General features: G+C 39.6%; 1 protein-coding gene across 3 annotated transcripts in view; it reads right to left on the bottom strand.

The window, feature by feature from the left end:
* Positions 1–1,262: 1,262 nt before the first annotated feature.
* RB1CC1 (RB1 inducible coiled-coil 1) overlaps positions 1,263–18,179 on the bottom strand; it is a 158,558-nt gene continuing 141,641 nt past the window's right edge. Inside the window, exons 21-24 of one of the 3 annotated variants that reach the window (XM_074944388.1) lie at positions 13,504–13,562; positions 8,470–8,606; positions 3,129–3,199; positions 1,263–2,185 (exon numbers count right to left, since the gene is read on the bottom strand). In XM_074944388.1, the coding sequence (XP_074800489.1) occupies positions 2,108–2,185; positions 3,129–3,199; positions 8,470–8,606; positions 13,504–13,562 (345 nt within the window). In that variant the 3' untranslated portion in view covers positions 1,263–2,107. The remainder of the gene's footprint in view (positions 2,186–3,128; positions 3,200–8,469; positions 8,607–13,503; positions 13,563–18,179) is intronic. The other 2 variants (XM_074944389.1, XM_074944390.1) reach the window with 2 other exon arrangements.

Raw genomic sequence — 18,179 nt, 5'->3', positions numbered from 1 at the left:
TCAATAATTCATTTGAATAATATGTCCACTCATCGGATTTGCTGACAAAACATGGATTGCCATTTAATTAAATCCTATTTGTCAAGAGGAGCCCCATCTATCTACTGAAAATTACAGAATGGTATTATATGAAGTGGATGTTAGGGGGCTTATTCCTTCACCCACTTACTTCCCTGGTCCTTCTCGCATGAACAGAGAGCAACAATACCAGAAGTCCAAAGGTGCAAACAATTCGATGTTTATTGGGGTGAACTTCCAGCAAGCATGATTCCAGTTTCCTTCCTTAGTATCCTCCTTCCCATCTCTAACACCACAGAGCCTTACACCTGTGTCCCTGTTCCCATTCCTGCCCTTAGCCAAACATTATTCCAATTTCCTTACCCCCATTCCCTGTTCCCATTTCCCCCTTTAGCAAAACATGATTGCAATTTCCTTACTTCCATTCCCTGTTCCCATTTCCCCCACCCGCATGCCCACCCCCACACCCCTACTTCCTTGATTATCTGCAGACTATATAGTAAAACTTGAGTTCTGCTTTGCTATACCTTAACCAATCATGTTCCTGAAATTTAACTAACCAATCCTAACATATTGTAACATGATTATGTAACCAATTATATCCCACCACCTTAATTAGTTTACACCCAGCAAAATTAATTATACAGCAGACAGAAACAATCACAGAACCAGACAGAGATTATACAGACAAACAATAGCAAAGTGGGAACTATAATGACAAAACAATACAGAAGTGAGGATTTCACATCCCAGCTATTGATAAGTGAGTTCTTGCCAGACAGGATGCTATCAAACTAAGTTTCCTTTTACATTTTCTAGGCACTTCCCTTTCTCTGGAGGTGATAGGCACTATCAGGACAGGATTGTATTCCTAACAGCCCAATAGCACCTTCTTTCAATGGGACTAGTTTGGAATGTGAGGATCTGACCATTCGCTTCCCAGTTTATGGCTGCCTCTGCTGCTTAGCCAAAGGCCTTAGCCTCAGCACAGGGCCTCAGACTGTCACAGTAAGAGAAAGCTCTTACACCTGCAGAGAGTGATTTTGATTCTTTCTTTTATACCTCTATAACTAGCCAAGTGATAAGAATACATCTAAATTCTTAGAGTACAGGCCTTTACAGACAGACCTTAATATCTATATCCTAACAGTGGACATTTAAAAAGGCACACACTATTCAGACATTTTCAGGTTCAAATCTTTATTGTTTTAAAAGTCTACATGTCTTTTACAATTACAATAATTTGTTACTTAAATGACTCTTGTATGGTTAATGTACAATGAGTTTTTTCCTGAAACTCAACCATGAAATACAATTTTCATCAATATGATTTTTCTAAATAGATTAATAAAAGAGTTCTGTGTTGTTGGGAAGGTTCAAGTGCTTCACTTTAAATCTAACAGCACAGGGATTCTTCCCTTCAGAATCTATGTGATCAATCCATCAAAAGTGCTTTTGAAGATTGCAGATTCACCTGTGACTGATTTTCAGATCAGCCCATCAAATGACAAGGTTGTTTTTTTAAACATTATAGGGCATTTAAATGTAATGAAAGAAGATGCAGCAGTTATCTTTATTCATCTACTGAGGCAAACTCATGTTGAAGAAAAATTATGATTATTGGCATGCAATGAACACTCCTTTTTAAATAGTTGATGAATTTATACATATTATAAAGAATCTGTTAAAGAGTGCAAGTATTTAAATGATTTCACAAAAGGACATATGCTGGTAATAATGGTAACTAACATTTAACATCTAAATACAAGCTAATTTATTTAACAGGCATTTAACATGGCTAATAATAAGCCATGATGCACAAGGTTTGCCCTTTGAGAAAATGAACTCCTTTGGTCCACACTCCTAAAGTTATCTGGGTAAAAAAATTAGAACAGTTATAGGACCAGGGATTTTAATGAAATTTTTGTTTCTAAAATGTAACCCATTAAAAATTAAAAGTAGTATATCTGTGAAGCATATTGTCACATGACCTCAGTATAAAAAGATGGCCTTCTACTTGGAGCGATGAATGAGCACTGAAGGACAATCCAGAAAAGAATGAGACAGAATGAACAGAGTTCCCACTGTGTTATACTTTTTTGTTCCACGGCACTGCTTTCACTCTGTAGAACTTTGTACCTAAAGGAACTTTAAATCTGTTTTGTGCCTAAGGAAAAAAACAAATACAAATACTTCAAATTACATCGCAAAAATGTTGTTCTATTTTATTCTGCTTTCACTAAGATTTTTTAGAGCAGGAAGTTATTTGCACCCCCAGCACTCTTAAAACTGGTACATGGAGGCAGACTAGACAACCCTATTTGTCTGAACTGACAGCTGAGACCAGCCAGTGATAGCTTACCATTAACAGGGAGATGTGCCAACTGGCTAGTAGAACTATTGACTGCTCTATGCTGCTGCAGGGTTAGTCCTCTGGTCCTGTGATGCAGCGATGGCTCAGAGGTCAAAGCCTTTTAGAAATAAGTATTTTCCTCCTGATTTATGCAGTCTCTCCAAAATAGCTCATACAAAGCAGTGGCCCATGTACCAGGTAGGATGGCAAAATCACAGATAAACTACTTCCCCAAATTCATCTTAGGATTTGCATAGGACATTTCCAATTAATTCATCCAGGCAAGCATAAACACCTTCAGTTAAGAATCTATCAGTGTGAATATTTCTAATCACCAGTTAGAACTACTGGGTAGATTCTAGAGTAACAGCCGTATTAGTCTGTATTCGCAAAAAGAAAAGGAGTACTTGTGGCACTTCAGAGACTAACCAATTTATTTGAGCATAAACTTTCGTGAGTTACAGCTCACTTCATCGGATGCAACATCCGGTGAAGTGAGCTGTAGCTCACGAAAGCTTATGCTCAAATAAATTGGTTAGTCTCTAAGGTGCCACAAGTACTCCTTTTCTTTTTGGGTAGATTCTGCCATATTTACTCAAGCTGAGTAGAACTTACTCCACAAGCAGTCTCATACATTTCAGTGGTGCTACTTGAGGAGAAGATAGTACTGTACATGGTTAAGAGTAGCAGAATCTGGCCTCATTTTCCTTGTATACTGATTTTAATAATTACATATTTTTCAGTAGTATTCCCATACCTTTTTTGCCTGGCAATATTCCTTTTCCATTACTTTTCCTAGCACCCAAGGTCTTCTAGATGCACCTGAAGCTAAACAGAATCAAAACAGAGCATACAAGGAAGACTGTGAATTTGTAGGTCTTTAGTAATTCATATTAAATAATACATTAGATGGCATATTATAGCTCTTAAATCTAGATGCAGCGTTTATTTTTATACATGCAGTTATTACTTATATAAATTGCAGTTTTCCTTTACATATAAAACAAAGAAACTAAGTAGTGCAATGAGGTACAGATACTAAATCATTACTAAAGTATTTACTGTATATTATTACCACCACCTGAGACTAATACAACTGGAAGAGTTTAAAAATCACATTTATTTTTCAGCATTTATGCTGTTTTATTTTTTGAATTTCTCTCTGTTTAGTTAATGAAAACAGACTCACTCACTTCTGAGTTTTCATGAACTAGCTCAGTGCATCAATGTCTGGGCTGTGCACTTTACAGAGGAATATTTAAATAAAACAAAAACCTGTTTTCATTGACATTTCAAATAAAAATCAAAACACACTTGTAGTTAATATTACAGGTTTGTAAAACCTCAACTTCCACTACAAATATCCTGGACCTAACTGTTAACCACCTGACAAGTGTTTTTTAGCAAGAAGTAGCCTTCCATCTCTTCATACTGCCTGCTGCTCATAATCCAAAGTCCTCACCAAGGCGCCCATTCCTTACCCCTCCATGTTCCCATGACCCCTCATTATCACTTATCTGGCCCAAACATGAATAGTGGCGTACCATCTTTGCTGAGGGCTGCCAGGCTTTGGTTCCATTGGGAAAAACTGGAGATGGTCTTTATTAGTAAAGACAAAAATAGTGAGAAAGCCCTAGCTTTCCCTGACACGAGTAGCTTAAAACATCTAAAACCTGAGATTTGCAAAAATATTGCAGAAATGGGCAACTCTGCAACCAGTTTCAGAGTTTATCTAATCCCATCTCTCAAAACAAGCAGAGGCAGATTAATGCAAGACTGAATAAATAATATTCAGCATAATAGGTGGACATGTGAGGGATTAATATTACTGTGAGAAGCAGATGTGCATGCCTGAGTGTCAAAGGGCAGACCCAGACACAGCATTTTTGGGAGTCCTAAAACGGTAACTTCCTGTACTTGGATACATATTGATTAGTGTCCATCACAGCCATACCATTATGCTCATGGCTGATCTGGGAATATGGGAGAAGAATAGTGATATGGTTCTTTAGAATTTATCCCAAACTTAACTTGTTTCATGAGGAGGTGAATGAGTGATCTCTCCTTTCCCCAGCCTTTTGCTGCACAAGGGGAGCCCAAGTGCTTGTTTCTTTCAACCCTAGCACTCAAGTTTATATTTCTTTCAACTCAAGGACACAATGGTAGCACTCAGTTTACATTACCAAAGATGCCTTTTGTAAGGAAATGGGATGGAAACATTTAGGAAAAGGAAAGTGAAATTCTACTTTATATTTCTAGTTCTTCCAAATTTTGGGCCCCCAAGACACAGGCTTTGCTGGTGCCCAAGTAGCAAGATCTGTAAGTGGTGGACAAAACTAAGTCGCTTTGGAGGTAGAAAGGGGGCAATGAAATGGGAATGTAAATTACAAGGGGTTGACCTCACTGGTTGATGTTAAAGCGTGTGCAAGGAACATAGCAATGTTTTTCAGAGATTACTGTAAGTGTGAAGCAGTTGCAGTGTGCCTCTCTAGATCAGTAATATCTGCAAGAACCATACTCCATTCATTTTCTTTGTGAGATGCTTTATGTCTATTATTATGTCTGTCACCAATCTTCACAGCATTCCCAGCAGTTATTAAATTTATGACTAATAACTTAAAACCAAACTCTAAAAAAGTGGTTCTATGCACATCCTCCTCTCCACTTTGTAAGTCACAGTACTTTTATCTTGCCATCTTTATTTGCCAGATTCACACAGAAAACAGGGAGAGATCAATTTCCCAAAACCACTTTTAATAAAGTCTTATTATCCTGTACATCCTGTGTTTCATCCAGACCTTTAAAATTATCTCTGGCCTGAGAAAACCCGTAATAAATTTCAAATTGAGATGCTATATGTGGGAAGTTAAAGGATATTTGTGTATGCACCAAATTTGTTTTTTTGTTGGAGCCCTCCTTGTGATTAGCTGAGGATGGACACACCTTTCCCCATCACTGTGTCTTTTGGCACCAAGTCCAAGTATAGCCAGTTTACCCTCCTTTCCTTTTTTCCGTCCATTCTCTCCCACACCTCCCTTTTCTGTTTCTTTCTTCTTTTCAACAACTTTTTTTTTGGCTTGCTTTTCTGAAAAAAATCTTTTAGTGAAGTCAGGGTTGGTGGGCTGCTGCTTGAGTTCATTGTCCCGTATACGTAAGATACTACTTTGCCCACGTGCACTGGAGACTGTTGAGGGAAAAGTTGGGGAAGATGGGCAGGACTAAAGGAGCTGCATGCCACTTCCCATCGGCTGTGTTTGTGTGCGCGCACATATCCAGGGTTACGCAGCTTGCCTTGCCTCACTACTCCTTTCTCCTGCCCTAGTCATACTAGACTACTCACAAATGCCCCAAGGGGAACCACAACCAAAGCTGGGAAACACTAAATACCTGGTTTATAAAAACATGGAAGAAGTATGATTGGCTCAATGTGCACAATAGGGTCCTTTTTATGCAAAGTGTCTAGCAACCTTAATCATGAAGGGAGAGTACCATCTCTCCACAATTTAAACACGTAACGTTATTGGGAATGGGGAACTTGTACATACCCTATAATTACACAAATAAAGTATCTTCAAATTTGAAAAAATTAAACAATATTTGTGCTTATAGTTATACACTTCTTAACATTCTCTTTGCTGAGGATGTTCATGTAACCTCACATGTGTAAATCAATGGCTATCAAAATGAACTGGAGGGAAAAACGTGTTGGTTTGGATACCTAGGTTCCATTAGCCTTATTTTATATTTCATAAAATTATGGCTGTGACACTGTGATGCCATTGTTAAGGTTGCATTCCGTTTTGTATTTGACGTGGGAGTTCAACCTGTTTTATAGGAAGTGCATAGTGTATCAGTCCCAAATTTTTAGCACAGTCTCTGTACTCTGTAAGCAGCAGTTCTCTGGCTGTGGACTGCGTCCCCAAATGGGGTTCCACCATCAGCAGATGGGGTTGCAGAGATTCCCAGCGTGCAGAAGATGTAATTTTGCTCTGCACAGTATGACTTCACCAGTGAGGAGCTGCCAAAATCTTAACGGGTTCCCTCCTCACCCCACGAGGGGGTCGTTGCCTACCCACGCCCCCCCGGGACTCCTGCCCCATTCAACCCCCCCCGCGTTCCTTGACCCAACCCCCAGGACCCCTGCCCCATCCACCCCCCTCCCCTGTCCCCCGACTGCCCCCAGAACCAGGCAGGAGGGTCTCGTGGGCCACCGCAGTGGGTGCCCACCCCACCCCTAAGAACCAGAGGCACCTGCCGGGGGGCGAGGTGGGGAGTCCTGGAGGTGCTTACCTGGGGCAGCTCCCGGGAAGCATCCGGCAGGTCCCTCTGGCTCCTAGGGGCGGGGGAGCGTAGCTGGGGGGAGCAGGGGGAGCGGCCGCTCCCGCACTGAACACATCAAAAGTGACGCTTTAGGCGCCAACTCCCTGGGTGCTCCGGGGCTGGAGCACCCACAGAAAAAATTTGCAGCTCCCCCACCCTGTGCCTGGCCCCAGCTCACCTCCGCTCCGCCTCCTCCCTTGAACGTGCTGCCCCGCTCTGCTTCTCTGCCCCCGCCCCTGGCTTCCCGCGAATCAGCTGTTCGGCAGGAAGCCTGGGAGGGCTGAGAAACAGGCCGCGGCTTCACGCTCAGGCTGAGGGTGGCGGAGGTGAGCTGGGGCGGGAAGCAGTTCCCCTGCGCCCCCCAGGTTACCTGCTGTGGCGCGGGTGGCCCTCCTTGCACCTCCCCCCCCCCTCCCAGCTCACCTCCGCTCTGCCTCCCTGGGCCTGAGTGAAGCCTGCTTCTCACCCTGCCCCAGCTTCCCACGCGAACAGCTGATTCATGGGAAGCTGGGGGGGGTGGGCAGAGAAGCAGAGCAGGGCATTGCGTTCAGGAGAGGAGGCGGAGCGGAGGTGAGCTGGGGCCAGGCGTGGGGCGGGGAGCTGCCGGTGGGTGCTCTATATCCACTAAATTTTCCCCTTGGGTGCTCCAGGGCTGGAGCACCCATGGAGTCGGCGCCTAAGGCGCCACTTTGGGCCTGTTAAATTTAGAAGCCCTTTTAGAACCGGTTGTCCCTTGCAGAACAACCGGTTCTAAAAGGGCTTCTAAATTTAACAACAGGTTCTAGCGAACTGGTGCCAACCGGCTCCAGCTCACCACTGGACTTCACATGTACGGTGTGTGCGAGGTCATAATGCTCTACAAAATGGCATCCTCTGCACAGCGTGACCTCATCTACCATATGTACCAGGCATGCTGTGCTCTTCAAAATGGTGGCTTCCATGCTGTCTGAGGCCCACAAGGAAATAATTCACTAAAATGGGTCGTGCTGGCAAAAAGTTTTGGAACCCTTGCTCTAAAGCAAACATTTTCCTGTAAGAAAATTTGAGCCCTGCTGAACTTCATTTATGTAGGGTTGAGAAACAGCAGCAAAAGTAGGCATTTAAAAATCAGGAAATAAAAAGTTATTGTTTCCAGTTCTCTCACACTGAACATATAGATCCATAAAATTCCATCCATGCTACAGGGGATTTCTTTGCCTGGAGGGAAAATACCTTCAAAATAAAACTGAGTCCTTGGGTTTTTTTTAAAAAGTCAATTCCTTCTACAGCACAGGTGGAAGTTCAAGCCTCTGCAATGGGCTCACACCTCAAATTTGTAAATGGCAGCACAAAAACAGACCTACACAGCCATCATCAATACTTTGTGTAATTTTAGAACCATAAATAGTAACATGACTAAGCCAAATGGTAATTTCATATGGTACATGTATCAAATGTGCATGTATGTATGAATAAATATAGTCTTGAATTTGTTTTACAGTATAAATAAAAAAAAATGAATGCATTTTGCTCTAACTGTCCAAAGTATTCACTTCTGGGACAAAACGTAATATGGAAAAGTTCTGCCTAAAAAAAACCTTTCAGAAAATTACTGAAGGAGGCTAAAATGAAAAACTCAATGTAAGATTAACTACAACTTTTGCTACAAATATACATTATGTCTATAGCTAAAACATACATCTATATATGTAATTATTAAAGAGCTGTTAGAAAAATAAGGGTATAAGATCATGTTAAGTGCCTCAGAACATTATGCCACAGAGTTATCTGACACTTACCACACTCACCTGGCTTCAGATCCAGCGCAGCAAGAGACTCTGAATGTAAGAAATACAATGTTGGACTGACAGTAAATAATACATAGTTGTCATGGCGTTCGTCCAAGATAATGAGAACCAAATCGCCAACCTGAAAACTGGATAAAGAAAGAATACTTAACAGCAAAATATAAAAATATAGCATTGAATATTTACACTGATTACTAAAGCACTTTTTTCAAGCATTACACAGACCTACTTATCATTGTCTGAAACACATTTTAGAATTTATGCATATCTGTACATTATGTAATGCTGTACATTATGTAACCCAATAATTATTAGGTTTCCTATGAGGACAGTGTTAATTCCTCTTGGTTTTTAAAAAACATGTTTTGGCGCCTCTTTTTTCTCCTAACAATGTGCTTCAAACAAATTTTTCTGCACAAAGTTACACATAAGTAACTGTGATGCTTCCCAGGGCTACCCAGGGTTGTGAGGCACCTTGCCACCACCTGCTATAAGCATGACAGAGTCTTGTCTGTGCCTGGTGTGGATCAGCTCCTTAACTCCACCAGCCTCTGGCAACACAAGCACTACTTTCCGGGCTTCTGCAGGCCTCTTTCTTTCTATACTGGTTAGCAATAGGCACAAACCAACCTTTGACCATCCCTCTGGAGAGATCAGCCCCTGTTACACTGACCATGCACTGAACTCTCAGGTCATCCTCTACTCACAAAGGAATAGCACAAACCAGCTTACACAATTCAACTCAGGATCGCTACTCTGCTTAACACACAGCATTTAGATATATTATAGTGAAGGCAAGAATAAGCTTATAATCAAATGATAGTAAGAAAGAATAATGGAAAATTGATTACATATAAAACAAAATCATAACACGCTTCCTAGAGCTTAAACTTAACTCACAAGACCTACAGGATAGCTTATCTCAAGCCCTTTTCCCAGTTTTTTCAACCAGGATGACTGAGATCCCCCTTTCATAAAATCTAATCTTCTGGCAGCTTGTCTTCAAAGACTGAAGGATGCCAGGGTGTGTCTCTGCCCCTTCAGATATATCACAGCAGACCTTTGATCTTCACCTGAAAACAGGGTGTTCCACCTTTCTGCTGTTTACCTCTTCCTGTGAATTACTTCTGAAATCTCCACAAACTCTTCATTAGCAGTTGATTCAGCGCTTGTCCACACCTAAAATGAAGCTGTGCCACTGTAGCGCTTTACTGAAGACACTACCTAAACTGATGGGAGGGGTTCTCCTGTTGATATAGGTATTCCACCTCCCTGAGAAGCGGTAGCTAGGTCAGCGGGAGAATTCTACAGCGGGGGTCAGTTTAATTGCATAGCTCAGAGGTGTGGATTTTTCACATCCCTGTGTGATGCAGCTACACCAACCTAATTTCCTAGTATTGATCAGGCCTCAGTATGTTAATAAACTTCTGCTGTAGGACACACTGTATACAATAGTCCACCAGGGAGATAAGTGTCTTCTACCTCTTGTCTGGAGAAGTTCAGCTCAAGGTGCACTACATTTGAGTGACCTGCCTTTAACTACAAGACTTAGAGAACATAATTCTCAGCACATACACATAATTCCTCACATATTGTCATACAAAGATTATGATGACTAGTGTAACACAGGCATTTATTAGAAACCTTACATGACATTCTTTTGGGGGAACTGAGGGGATACTTATCATAGAATCATAGAATATCAGGGTTGGACGGGACCTCAGGAGATCATCTAGTCCAACCCCTGCTCAAAGCAGGGCCAATCCCCAATTTTTGCCCCAGATCCCTAAATGGCCCCCTCAAGGATTGAACTCACAACCCTGGGTTAAGCAGGCCAATGCTCAAACCATTGAGCTATCTCTCCCCCTTGAACCCCTATGTAGCCCTGTGCCCTCTGCCCGTTGGCATCAAGAGGTCCTTGGGTCACAGCAATACATTGTCGGGGGTGGGAAATATCTCTGAGCTGTAACAGCTAATTTAGACCTCATCGTTTTGTATGTGTAGTTGGGATGATGTTTTCCAGTGTGCATTACTTTGCATTTATCAACACTGAATTACATCTGCCATTTTGTTGCCCAGTCACCCATTTTTTTTTTTTTTTTTTTTTATTAAAGATCCCTTCGTAACTCTTCGCGGTCTGCTTTGGACTTAACTATCTTAAACAATTTTGTATCATCTCCAAACTTTGCCACCTCACTGTTTACTCCCTTTTCCAGATGATTTATGTATATGTTGAGCAGCACTGGTCCCAGTACAGATCCTTGGGGGACCCTAATATTTACTTCTTTCCACTGCGAAAACTGACCACTTATTCCAAGTCTTTGTTATCTATCTTTTAATGAGATACTGATCCATGAGAGGATCTTCCCTCTTATGTCATGACTCCTTTTGCTTAAGAGCCTTTGGTGAGGGACCTTGTCAATGCTTCCTGCAAGTCCCAAATACACTATATCCACTGGATCACCCTTGTCCTTTCACTTTTTTTTTTTTTTTAAATTGCGGTATACATATAGTTTGAGCCTCTATTACAGTGTTTTTAAAAACTTTCCATGCAGCTTGCTTTTAATTTCCATTTAACTAATCTACTCATTTGTGTATAGTTCCCCTTTTTGAAGTTAAATGCTACTGTGGTAGGTTTCTCTGGTATCTTTCCCCCTACGAGCTTGTTAAATTTTATTACATGATGGTTGCTATTACCAAGTGGTTCAGCTATATTCACCTCTTGGACCTGATCATGAGCACACCTTAGGACTAAATCAAGAATTGCCTCCCCCTTTGTGGGATCCAGGACAAGCTTGTTCAAGAAGCAGTCCTTAATGGTGTCTAGGTTTCAGAGTAGCAGCCGTGTTAGTCTGTATCCGCAAAAAGAACAGGAGTACTTGTGGCACCTTAGAGAATTTGTTAGTCTCTAATGGTGTCTAGAAATTTTTTATCTCTGCATTTGGTCCTGAGATGACATGTACCCCATCAATTTGGAGGTAGCTGATATCACCCATTATTATTGGGGTTTCTATTTTTATAGTCTCGCTAATCTCCCTGAGCATTTCACAATCACCATCATGATCCTGGTCAGGTGGTCACTAGTATATTCCTACTGCTATACTCTTATTCTTCAAGCATGGAATTTCTATCCATAGAGATTCAATGGTACTGTTTGAGTCATTTAAGATTTTTACTAAATTTGACTCTATGCTTTGTTTCACATATAATGCCATTCCTCCATCAGCATGACCTACTCTATCATTCCTATGTATTTTGTACCCTGGTATTACTGTGTCCCTTTGCTTAGCATCTTCCCACCAAGTTACTGTGATGCCTGTTATATCAACATCCTCATTTAATATCAGGCACTTTAATTCATGTTCCTGCTTAAAACTGAAAACTCTGTGTCATGCTTTTCCTTAGATGATAAAAGACTGTATGGACCTCTTTTGAGACATACATTTACAAATGTTTTGCAATCAAATGCAAGCATCTTCTAATGTAAAAACTTCCTAATGTCATTGCTATGTTAAATGCAAGATGGTTTATGGACCACTATGGAACTAAATGACACTGCTATAACTGCACAGCAATGAGTACAGAATATTTATATTAATTGGAGACTTAAGTTATTTAGTTAAGCAATTTCCTTTCCAAACTCAGAAAGATAAGGACTTTTAAGAAGAGCAGTCAATGCCTTCTTGGATGGCTATTTAATTTTGAAGACCCTCTTTAACAATTAAGTTTAAAAAGAACTATTTTAAGAACTGGAAAACTTATCTCTGACATAAGGATGTATAAGCCCATCTGAAACCAAATTTCAATTCCTATTAAGCTCTGATGGACCTCAAGCGATATTTAAGAAAATGGATGGAATAAAAGAAATAGTTAAAACTCTATCAGATGCTGAAAATTTCCTGCCACAGGAACAAAGACAATTAAATGTACACTACATATGAATTAACAGACTACATGTCACGAGCTGAAGATATTACTAAGACCAACCCATGAGCCAGTGAAAGGACAACCACAGATATGAATCCAACCAAGCCTGAAAGAGGTATTTTCCTCCTTCCAAGGAATCAGAAGCAAGAGCAGGATAAAGCTTCTCTGAACTGAGGAAGCAAACTAGCAGCACTCCCTGCTCTTATCTTTCAACTCCATGAAACACTCTCAATGCAGCCTCTCATCTCTGCTCATTGTCTCTATAAAACAGCCACAGAGCAACATCAAGAAGCAACTTTCCAGTTCAGATCCAACATCTCTCAGACCTTCCTTTACTTAATAATAAATAATAATAAATAATAATAATAGTCATAGTTAATTGCAATTATCTTGCTTGTTCTTAATCATGATAAAATTACTTGGCACTCAACTTGAAACACCCCTTTCTACCTCACATTATTACAGACAACAATACGAACTCGGATTATTAGAAGTGGGTACTAACTCACAGAATAAGATACCTTAAAGGAAAGGACGACCTTGCTGTAAACATCAACAGTGAAATCTGAAGTCAACAGCAAAAAGCCCATTGGGTCCAGGATTTGCCCCCAACAAATTTTAATAGCGCCTAACCAGTTACCCATGATACACATCTCTTTGAAAAAAGGCATCTTCACAAGTAATCTTAGGAATTCACATGATATATTTTAGCAGAGTTATTCTGAATGGAGTAATTATTTCTTGGACATAAAATCATAGCTGAAATCCCCAACTAGATTTATCATTATAGAAAAGCCATGAAATGAGAATGAATCCAAATTATGGTGATGATGTTATACAAATCATTTAAAAATACGTTCGTAGCCTCATGGACCATGTATTGAAAGCTTGATTGTAAAAGAATATAAAGAATCAAATTTAATAAAGATTTATTACTAAGGAAATTCACTGTAGTCTCAGATATGAATTTGAGGTTAAGATGCTGAAAAGAATGACTACACATTACCTCCACATACTTTACCTGTACATTTGTTATTGAAGACATAAAATGTATTGAGCCATATCAAGAACAAAATGTCAGAATAAAAATATACTTACTCTCGGATAGCTATTTTTTCAGAATGTCTTGAAGACACTGAAGACATGCTTTGGGACATCTAGAAAAATGATGAAAGAGCAAATAACTATAAAATATTGGCAGCATACATTGTAGATAGAGGACAATTAAGATTGATTTAATTTATATATGAACCATGACAAAAATATTAAAACTAACACATGTTCTTATTACCATCTTGACCATTTTGCTTGTGTGTATACTTTCCCTTTTCTTGTATTTTGCTTTGGTTGTTTTAAAATGTAAGCTTTTTGGGACAGGGATTGAAACACAGCACATTTCAGGTGCTTCCATAATATAAAAATTATAGTAAGAATAATAATTACAATAAATGAAATTTTATTTTGTATGGCCTCTCAACCTATAGCCCAAAACACTTTAAAGAGTTAATAGAGTGAAAGAAAACTTAAGCGGTAGAAAAAGAAGATATTTTTAGATGAGATAAAAATAAGCAGAGCATCACTAAGGCATAAGAAAACTACTGCATATGGGAGGCAGTTGAACAGACAGTTACTTTTATACTAACCGTGGTGGGACTGTGTGAAGGGTCAGAGAACTTGACAAAGCTAGACAAGAGAAAGGAGCAAGGAAGAGGATAAAGTTTATGGAAGGTTTTAAAAACAATCAGGACAATTTTGGAGTAGAACCTGCAATAATTAGTGAGCAAATTAAGTGTTTAATGATTGGGCACAATATAAATCAAACTACCTGTATGTGTGAGAAAGTGGGCGAAAGCATTTAACACATGCTGGTGCAGGTAGGACAAGACTGTGGAGACCAGGCTGAAAGGAGTTGAAGAAAAGGATGAAAGTTTCAGCAGAGGTGCAAGTGATGCAGCAATGTTGCAGAAGAGGCGGAGGGCATATTAGCAAACAAAGGAGATGGAAAAGTTCAGGTTCAAGAATTTATACTCAGTCCTGTGGACAATGGAGGCAGATACCTCATTTGAGAAATTCCATGATGTTTTGTTTTTCAGGGTAACTCCTCTTGCCCAAAGGAGTATACCAAAAAGTACCTCACAGTATCACAATTTTACCTACAAGAAATTAAGGGCAATTCATTGCACTGCTTTTCAATATTTTTAAAAATAAATATAAATACATCAGCTTCAATCTTGCTGAATTTGAGCTCCTCTTTTGAAAATGTACTTTTTCACCTCAATGGCCACACTTCAAAAGGTATTTTTGCTCCGTTGTTTAACTGTGCAGTGGGTGTACTTTTAAATGCCATGTATTGAAAGTATTCAAGTGCATAAAAACGTTTTTCAATAAGATAGAGCTGCACACGTTCAAATTGATTAACAAAAACACTGAAGATATGAAAATACTTAGGAAAAAAAAGAAAAGAAATGTGAAGGCCAGATTTAAATATGGCTATCTACAACTTTATGCAACCGGCATATACATTTTAAGCCAAAACCAATAATCACCTACTTTTGACAACAATCCTAGGACTAGGTTACTGTGAGAAGGAATCCTTAGTAGCTACATACCCCATTGAGGGGAAAAAGGATTAATCTCCTCAAATATTAACAGGTTTTCATAATTGTATTTATTCTATGAGAAATTACTTCTGTGCTGCAGATTTGTGTCTTGATTCATTAGCACAAGTGCCAAACAAAAAGGTTGCTTCCTCTTTTCCCATCCTATATTTTGGAAAACTTCTAGGACAGTTTTACTTTGTGTAATGACCCATCCACTCCCAGTCTTTATTCAAGCCTAATTTAACGGCGTCCAGTTTGCAAATTAAACAGTAAAACTATTTCCCCATGTTTATTTTTCCCCCTACTGTTACTCACACCTTCTTGTCAACTGTTGGAAATGGGCCATCCTGATATCACTACAAAAGGGTTTTTTTTGTTTTTGTCTGTTTTCTCCTGCTGATAATAGCTCATCTTAACCGATCACTCTCATTATAGTGGGTATCCTACTGTATTTTCCACTGCATGCATCCGATGAAGTGCGTTTTAGCCCACGAAAGCTTATGCTCAAATAAATTTGTTAGTCTCCAAGGTGCCACAAGTACTCCTCGTTCTTTTTGCTGATACAGACTAACATGGCTACCACTCTGAAACCTGCATTGTGAATGACTTCTTTCCCAACTACTTATTCTCTTTCCTCATTCCCACCCGCAAAATAAAGAAAAGCCTTTCTGCCAAAGAAGTAAATTTCAGAGAAAAAACAAAAAGAAAGCCTTAGAAGAAACCATTTTCAACTACGCAAATGTACATAATGAAAAGCTCAGATCTATGTACTTTAAAAACAACTTGTCTTAGAAAGATGTGTAACTGTCTTGTCGATGCAGGCACTTGCACACTACATTTAAGATACAATTTTCAAAGGTGCCTAAAGGTTTAAGTCTCCCAGTTCCTACTAATATTCAATGGGAGCTGGCTGCTTAACTCCTTTGCATCCCTCCCTTTTGCCCAGCCTCAAATGACAGCTAAACTCAACACCTTGGGGAGTGTTGTCAAATGGCTAGACACAGAGAACTGAGACTGGATGTAATAGATCCCTATGACAGAGAGGTGTTCTAAAGTTTAATTAAGGTGAAACGTAATTGCAAATCATTATCACGGTTCCCCTGAGAACCACAGTAGTTAATTCTTACTAATACTTTTCTGTACTACCGAATAAACAAACTGTCTTGTACAGCTAAGTAACTGGTTGCAGGTTTCTTTTAGAAAACTAAAGAAGAACAGACTTCTGAATACTGAGCCACACTCAATACTATGAGAAATGAAATATTTTAATCAATACTTTAAGTTCCATATTGCTCAGGTTAATAACAGTCCCTTTCAGAGTCAACCCAAAGTAAGCACTGATTATGGCTGAATAGCTTTAATATATTTCTCTTGCGGTGTGTATTTTATATTTAATATGAAAGCAAATGGAAATACCCTACAGATTCTCAGATACATGCTTTCTTTAGTCTCAAGTATATATTGTAGAATCTGTCTGCCAGTATCATTGCATGAGATACTGCAAAACCTTAATAAGACAGTAACAAGCTAATGTTAGGTTGTTTTTTTTTTATTAAGTAACTTTGCATGATATTTCATAATAATTAGGAGATGAATAAGTCTATTATAGGATGCACATCGAACTCAACTAGCAAGTTTACACTTCTTTTTTCTAGACTGGTTTTGGTCTAAAAGAAAACATCATATTTCATAAAAACATGATCTATAAAAACTCTACTTTTGTAAGCATCATAATCTTCTGCATTCTTGAAGACAGTAGATATTTCCCATTTCCTCTGCTAGAATAGCATTTCTAATTTCCTCTCACTCCACCATTAGAGTCAACTGATGGGCCATTTCCTCACCATCCCCTATTCAACTGCATGCATAGGGAGTAGGAAGGAGAAACTTCAAGAAGTAGCTCTTCCCCTGGCCTTCACCTTGAACCATGGAACTTTCCACCCCTAGAACCTATGTGGGGAAGGATGGAGGTAAGGCTAAGGCTTTCCTGTGCACCAATAATTTAAGCAGAGAGGGGAAAGAAAAGGGTGCCAAGAACCCTTGAGGATAGAAGAATTCGCTAGTATGAGAAGAATCCTATAGGTATGCTCCCCTTGCAATCAAGAGTATTGGTACTGAGCAATCAACCCATAACTTTCTCCTACCTTCATGGTTTATTGATGAATGCTTGTGTGACAGAGGACTAGAAAGACTTAGAAGTATTGACCACAAAAAGGTGATTTGAGGGATGGGGAAGAGTCACACATCTTTGGGAATGTGAAATATAACCGAATGAATGAGAGCGAAGAACATGATGGGGGGGGGGAGGTGGAAGTTGGGAGCAAATGCAGAGAGAAACAGAAAGAGATGCACCAGAATACTTGAAATGAAAAGAAAGCGTGATTGAAGGGAAAAGGATAGGGAGGAAGAAAAAAAGTCAATATAAAAGTTATATTAAAAATATTTAATGTAAAGTTGAATGACCGTTTAGTAAATTGTAAATAATGTCTGTCTGCATATATGAGGAATGGAGTGATCTTCCTGCCTCTGGTGGATATTACCCTCTACAGATTCTAGTGAAGCATACAAGCAAGGATGACTTAAGAGTATTTTTAATACCACCATCTCTTCAGGCATCGAGGGTGTCCCCCTTCTTCACTGGTGATTTCAATCTCTTTCAGAAACTCAGAAATGACAAAAACAGAGATGCGAATCCAAAGGGAAAGATAAGGGAAAGACTCTCAGAAAAAGAACCTTGAGTGAAAAACAAAGGAAGAGAGGAACTGGCTTTTTACTCCACAGAAGTTCTCATGGGGGAAAAATCACAGGTCCCTCAGGGGAAGCCTCTCTCACTGAGACCAGTCTGTAGTTAAGTTTCAGAGTAACAGCCGTGTTAGTCTGTATTCGCAAAAAGAAAAGGAGTACTTGTGGCACCTTAGAGACTAACCAATTTATTTGAGCATGAGCTTTCGTGAGCTACAGCTCACTTCGTCGGATGCATACTGTGGAAGCTGCAGAAGACATTATATACACACAGAGACCATGAAACAATACCTCCTCCCACCCCACTCTCCTGCTGGTAATAGCTTATCTAAAGTGATCATCAAGTTGATCACTTTAGATAAGCTATTACCAGCAGGAGAGTGGGGTGGGAGGAGGTATTGTTTCATGGTCTCTGTGTGTATATAATGTCTT

The sequence above is a fragment of the Natator depressus genome, chromosome 2 (genome assembly GCF_965152275.1).
Source record: "Natator depressus isolate rNatDep1 chromosome 2, rNatDep2.hap1, whole genome shotgun sequence".
Classification (NCBI taxonomy): Eukaryota; Metazoa; Chordata; order Testudines; family Cheloniidae; genus Natator; species Natator depressus.
The sequence above is the reverse complement of the archived record's forward strand: the minus strand, read 5'-3'. Positions and strand labels throughout refer to the sequence as shown.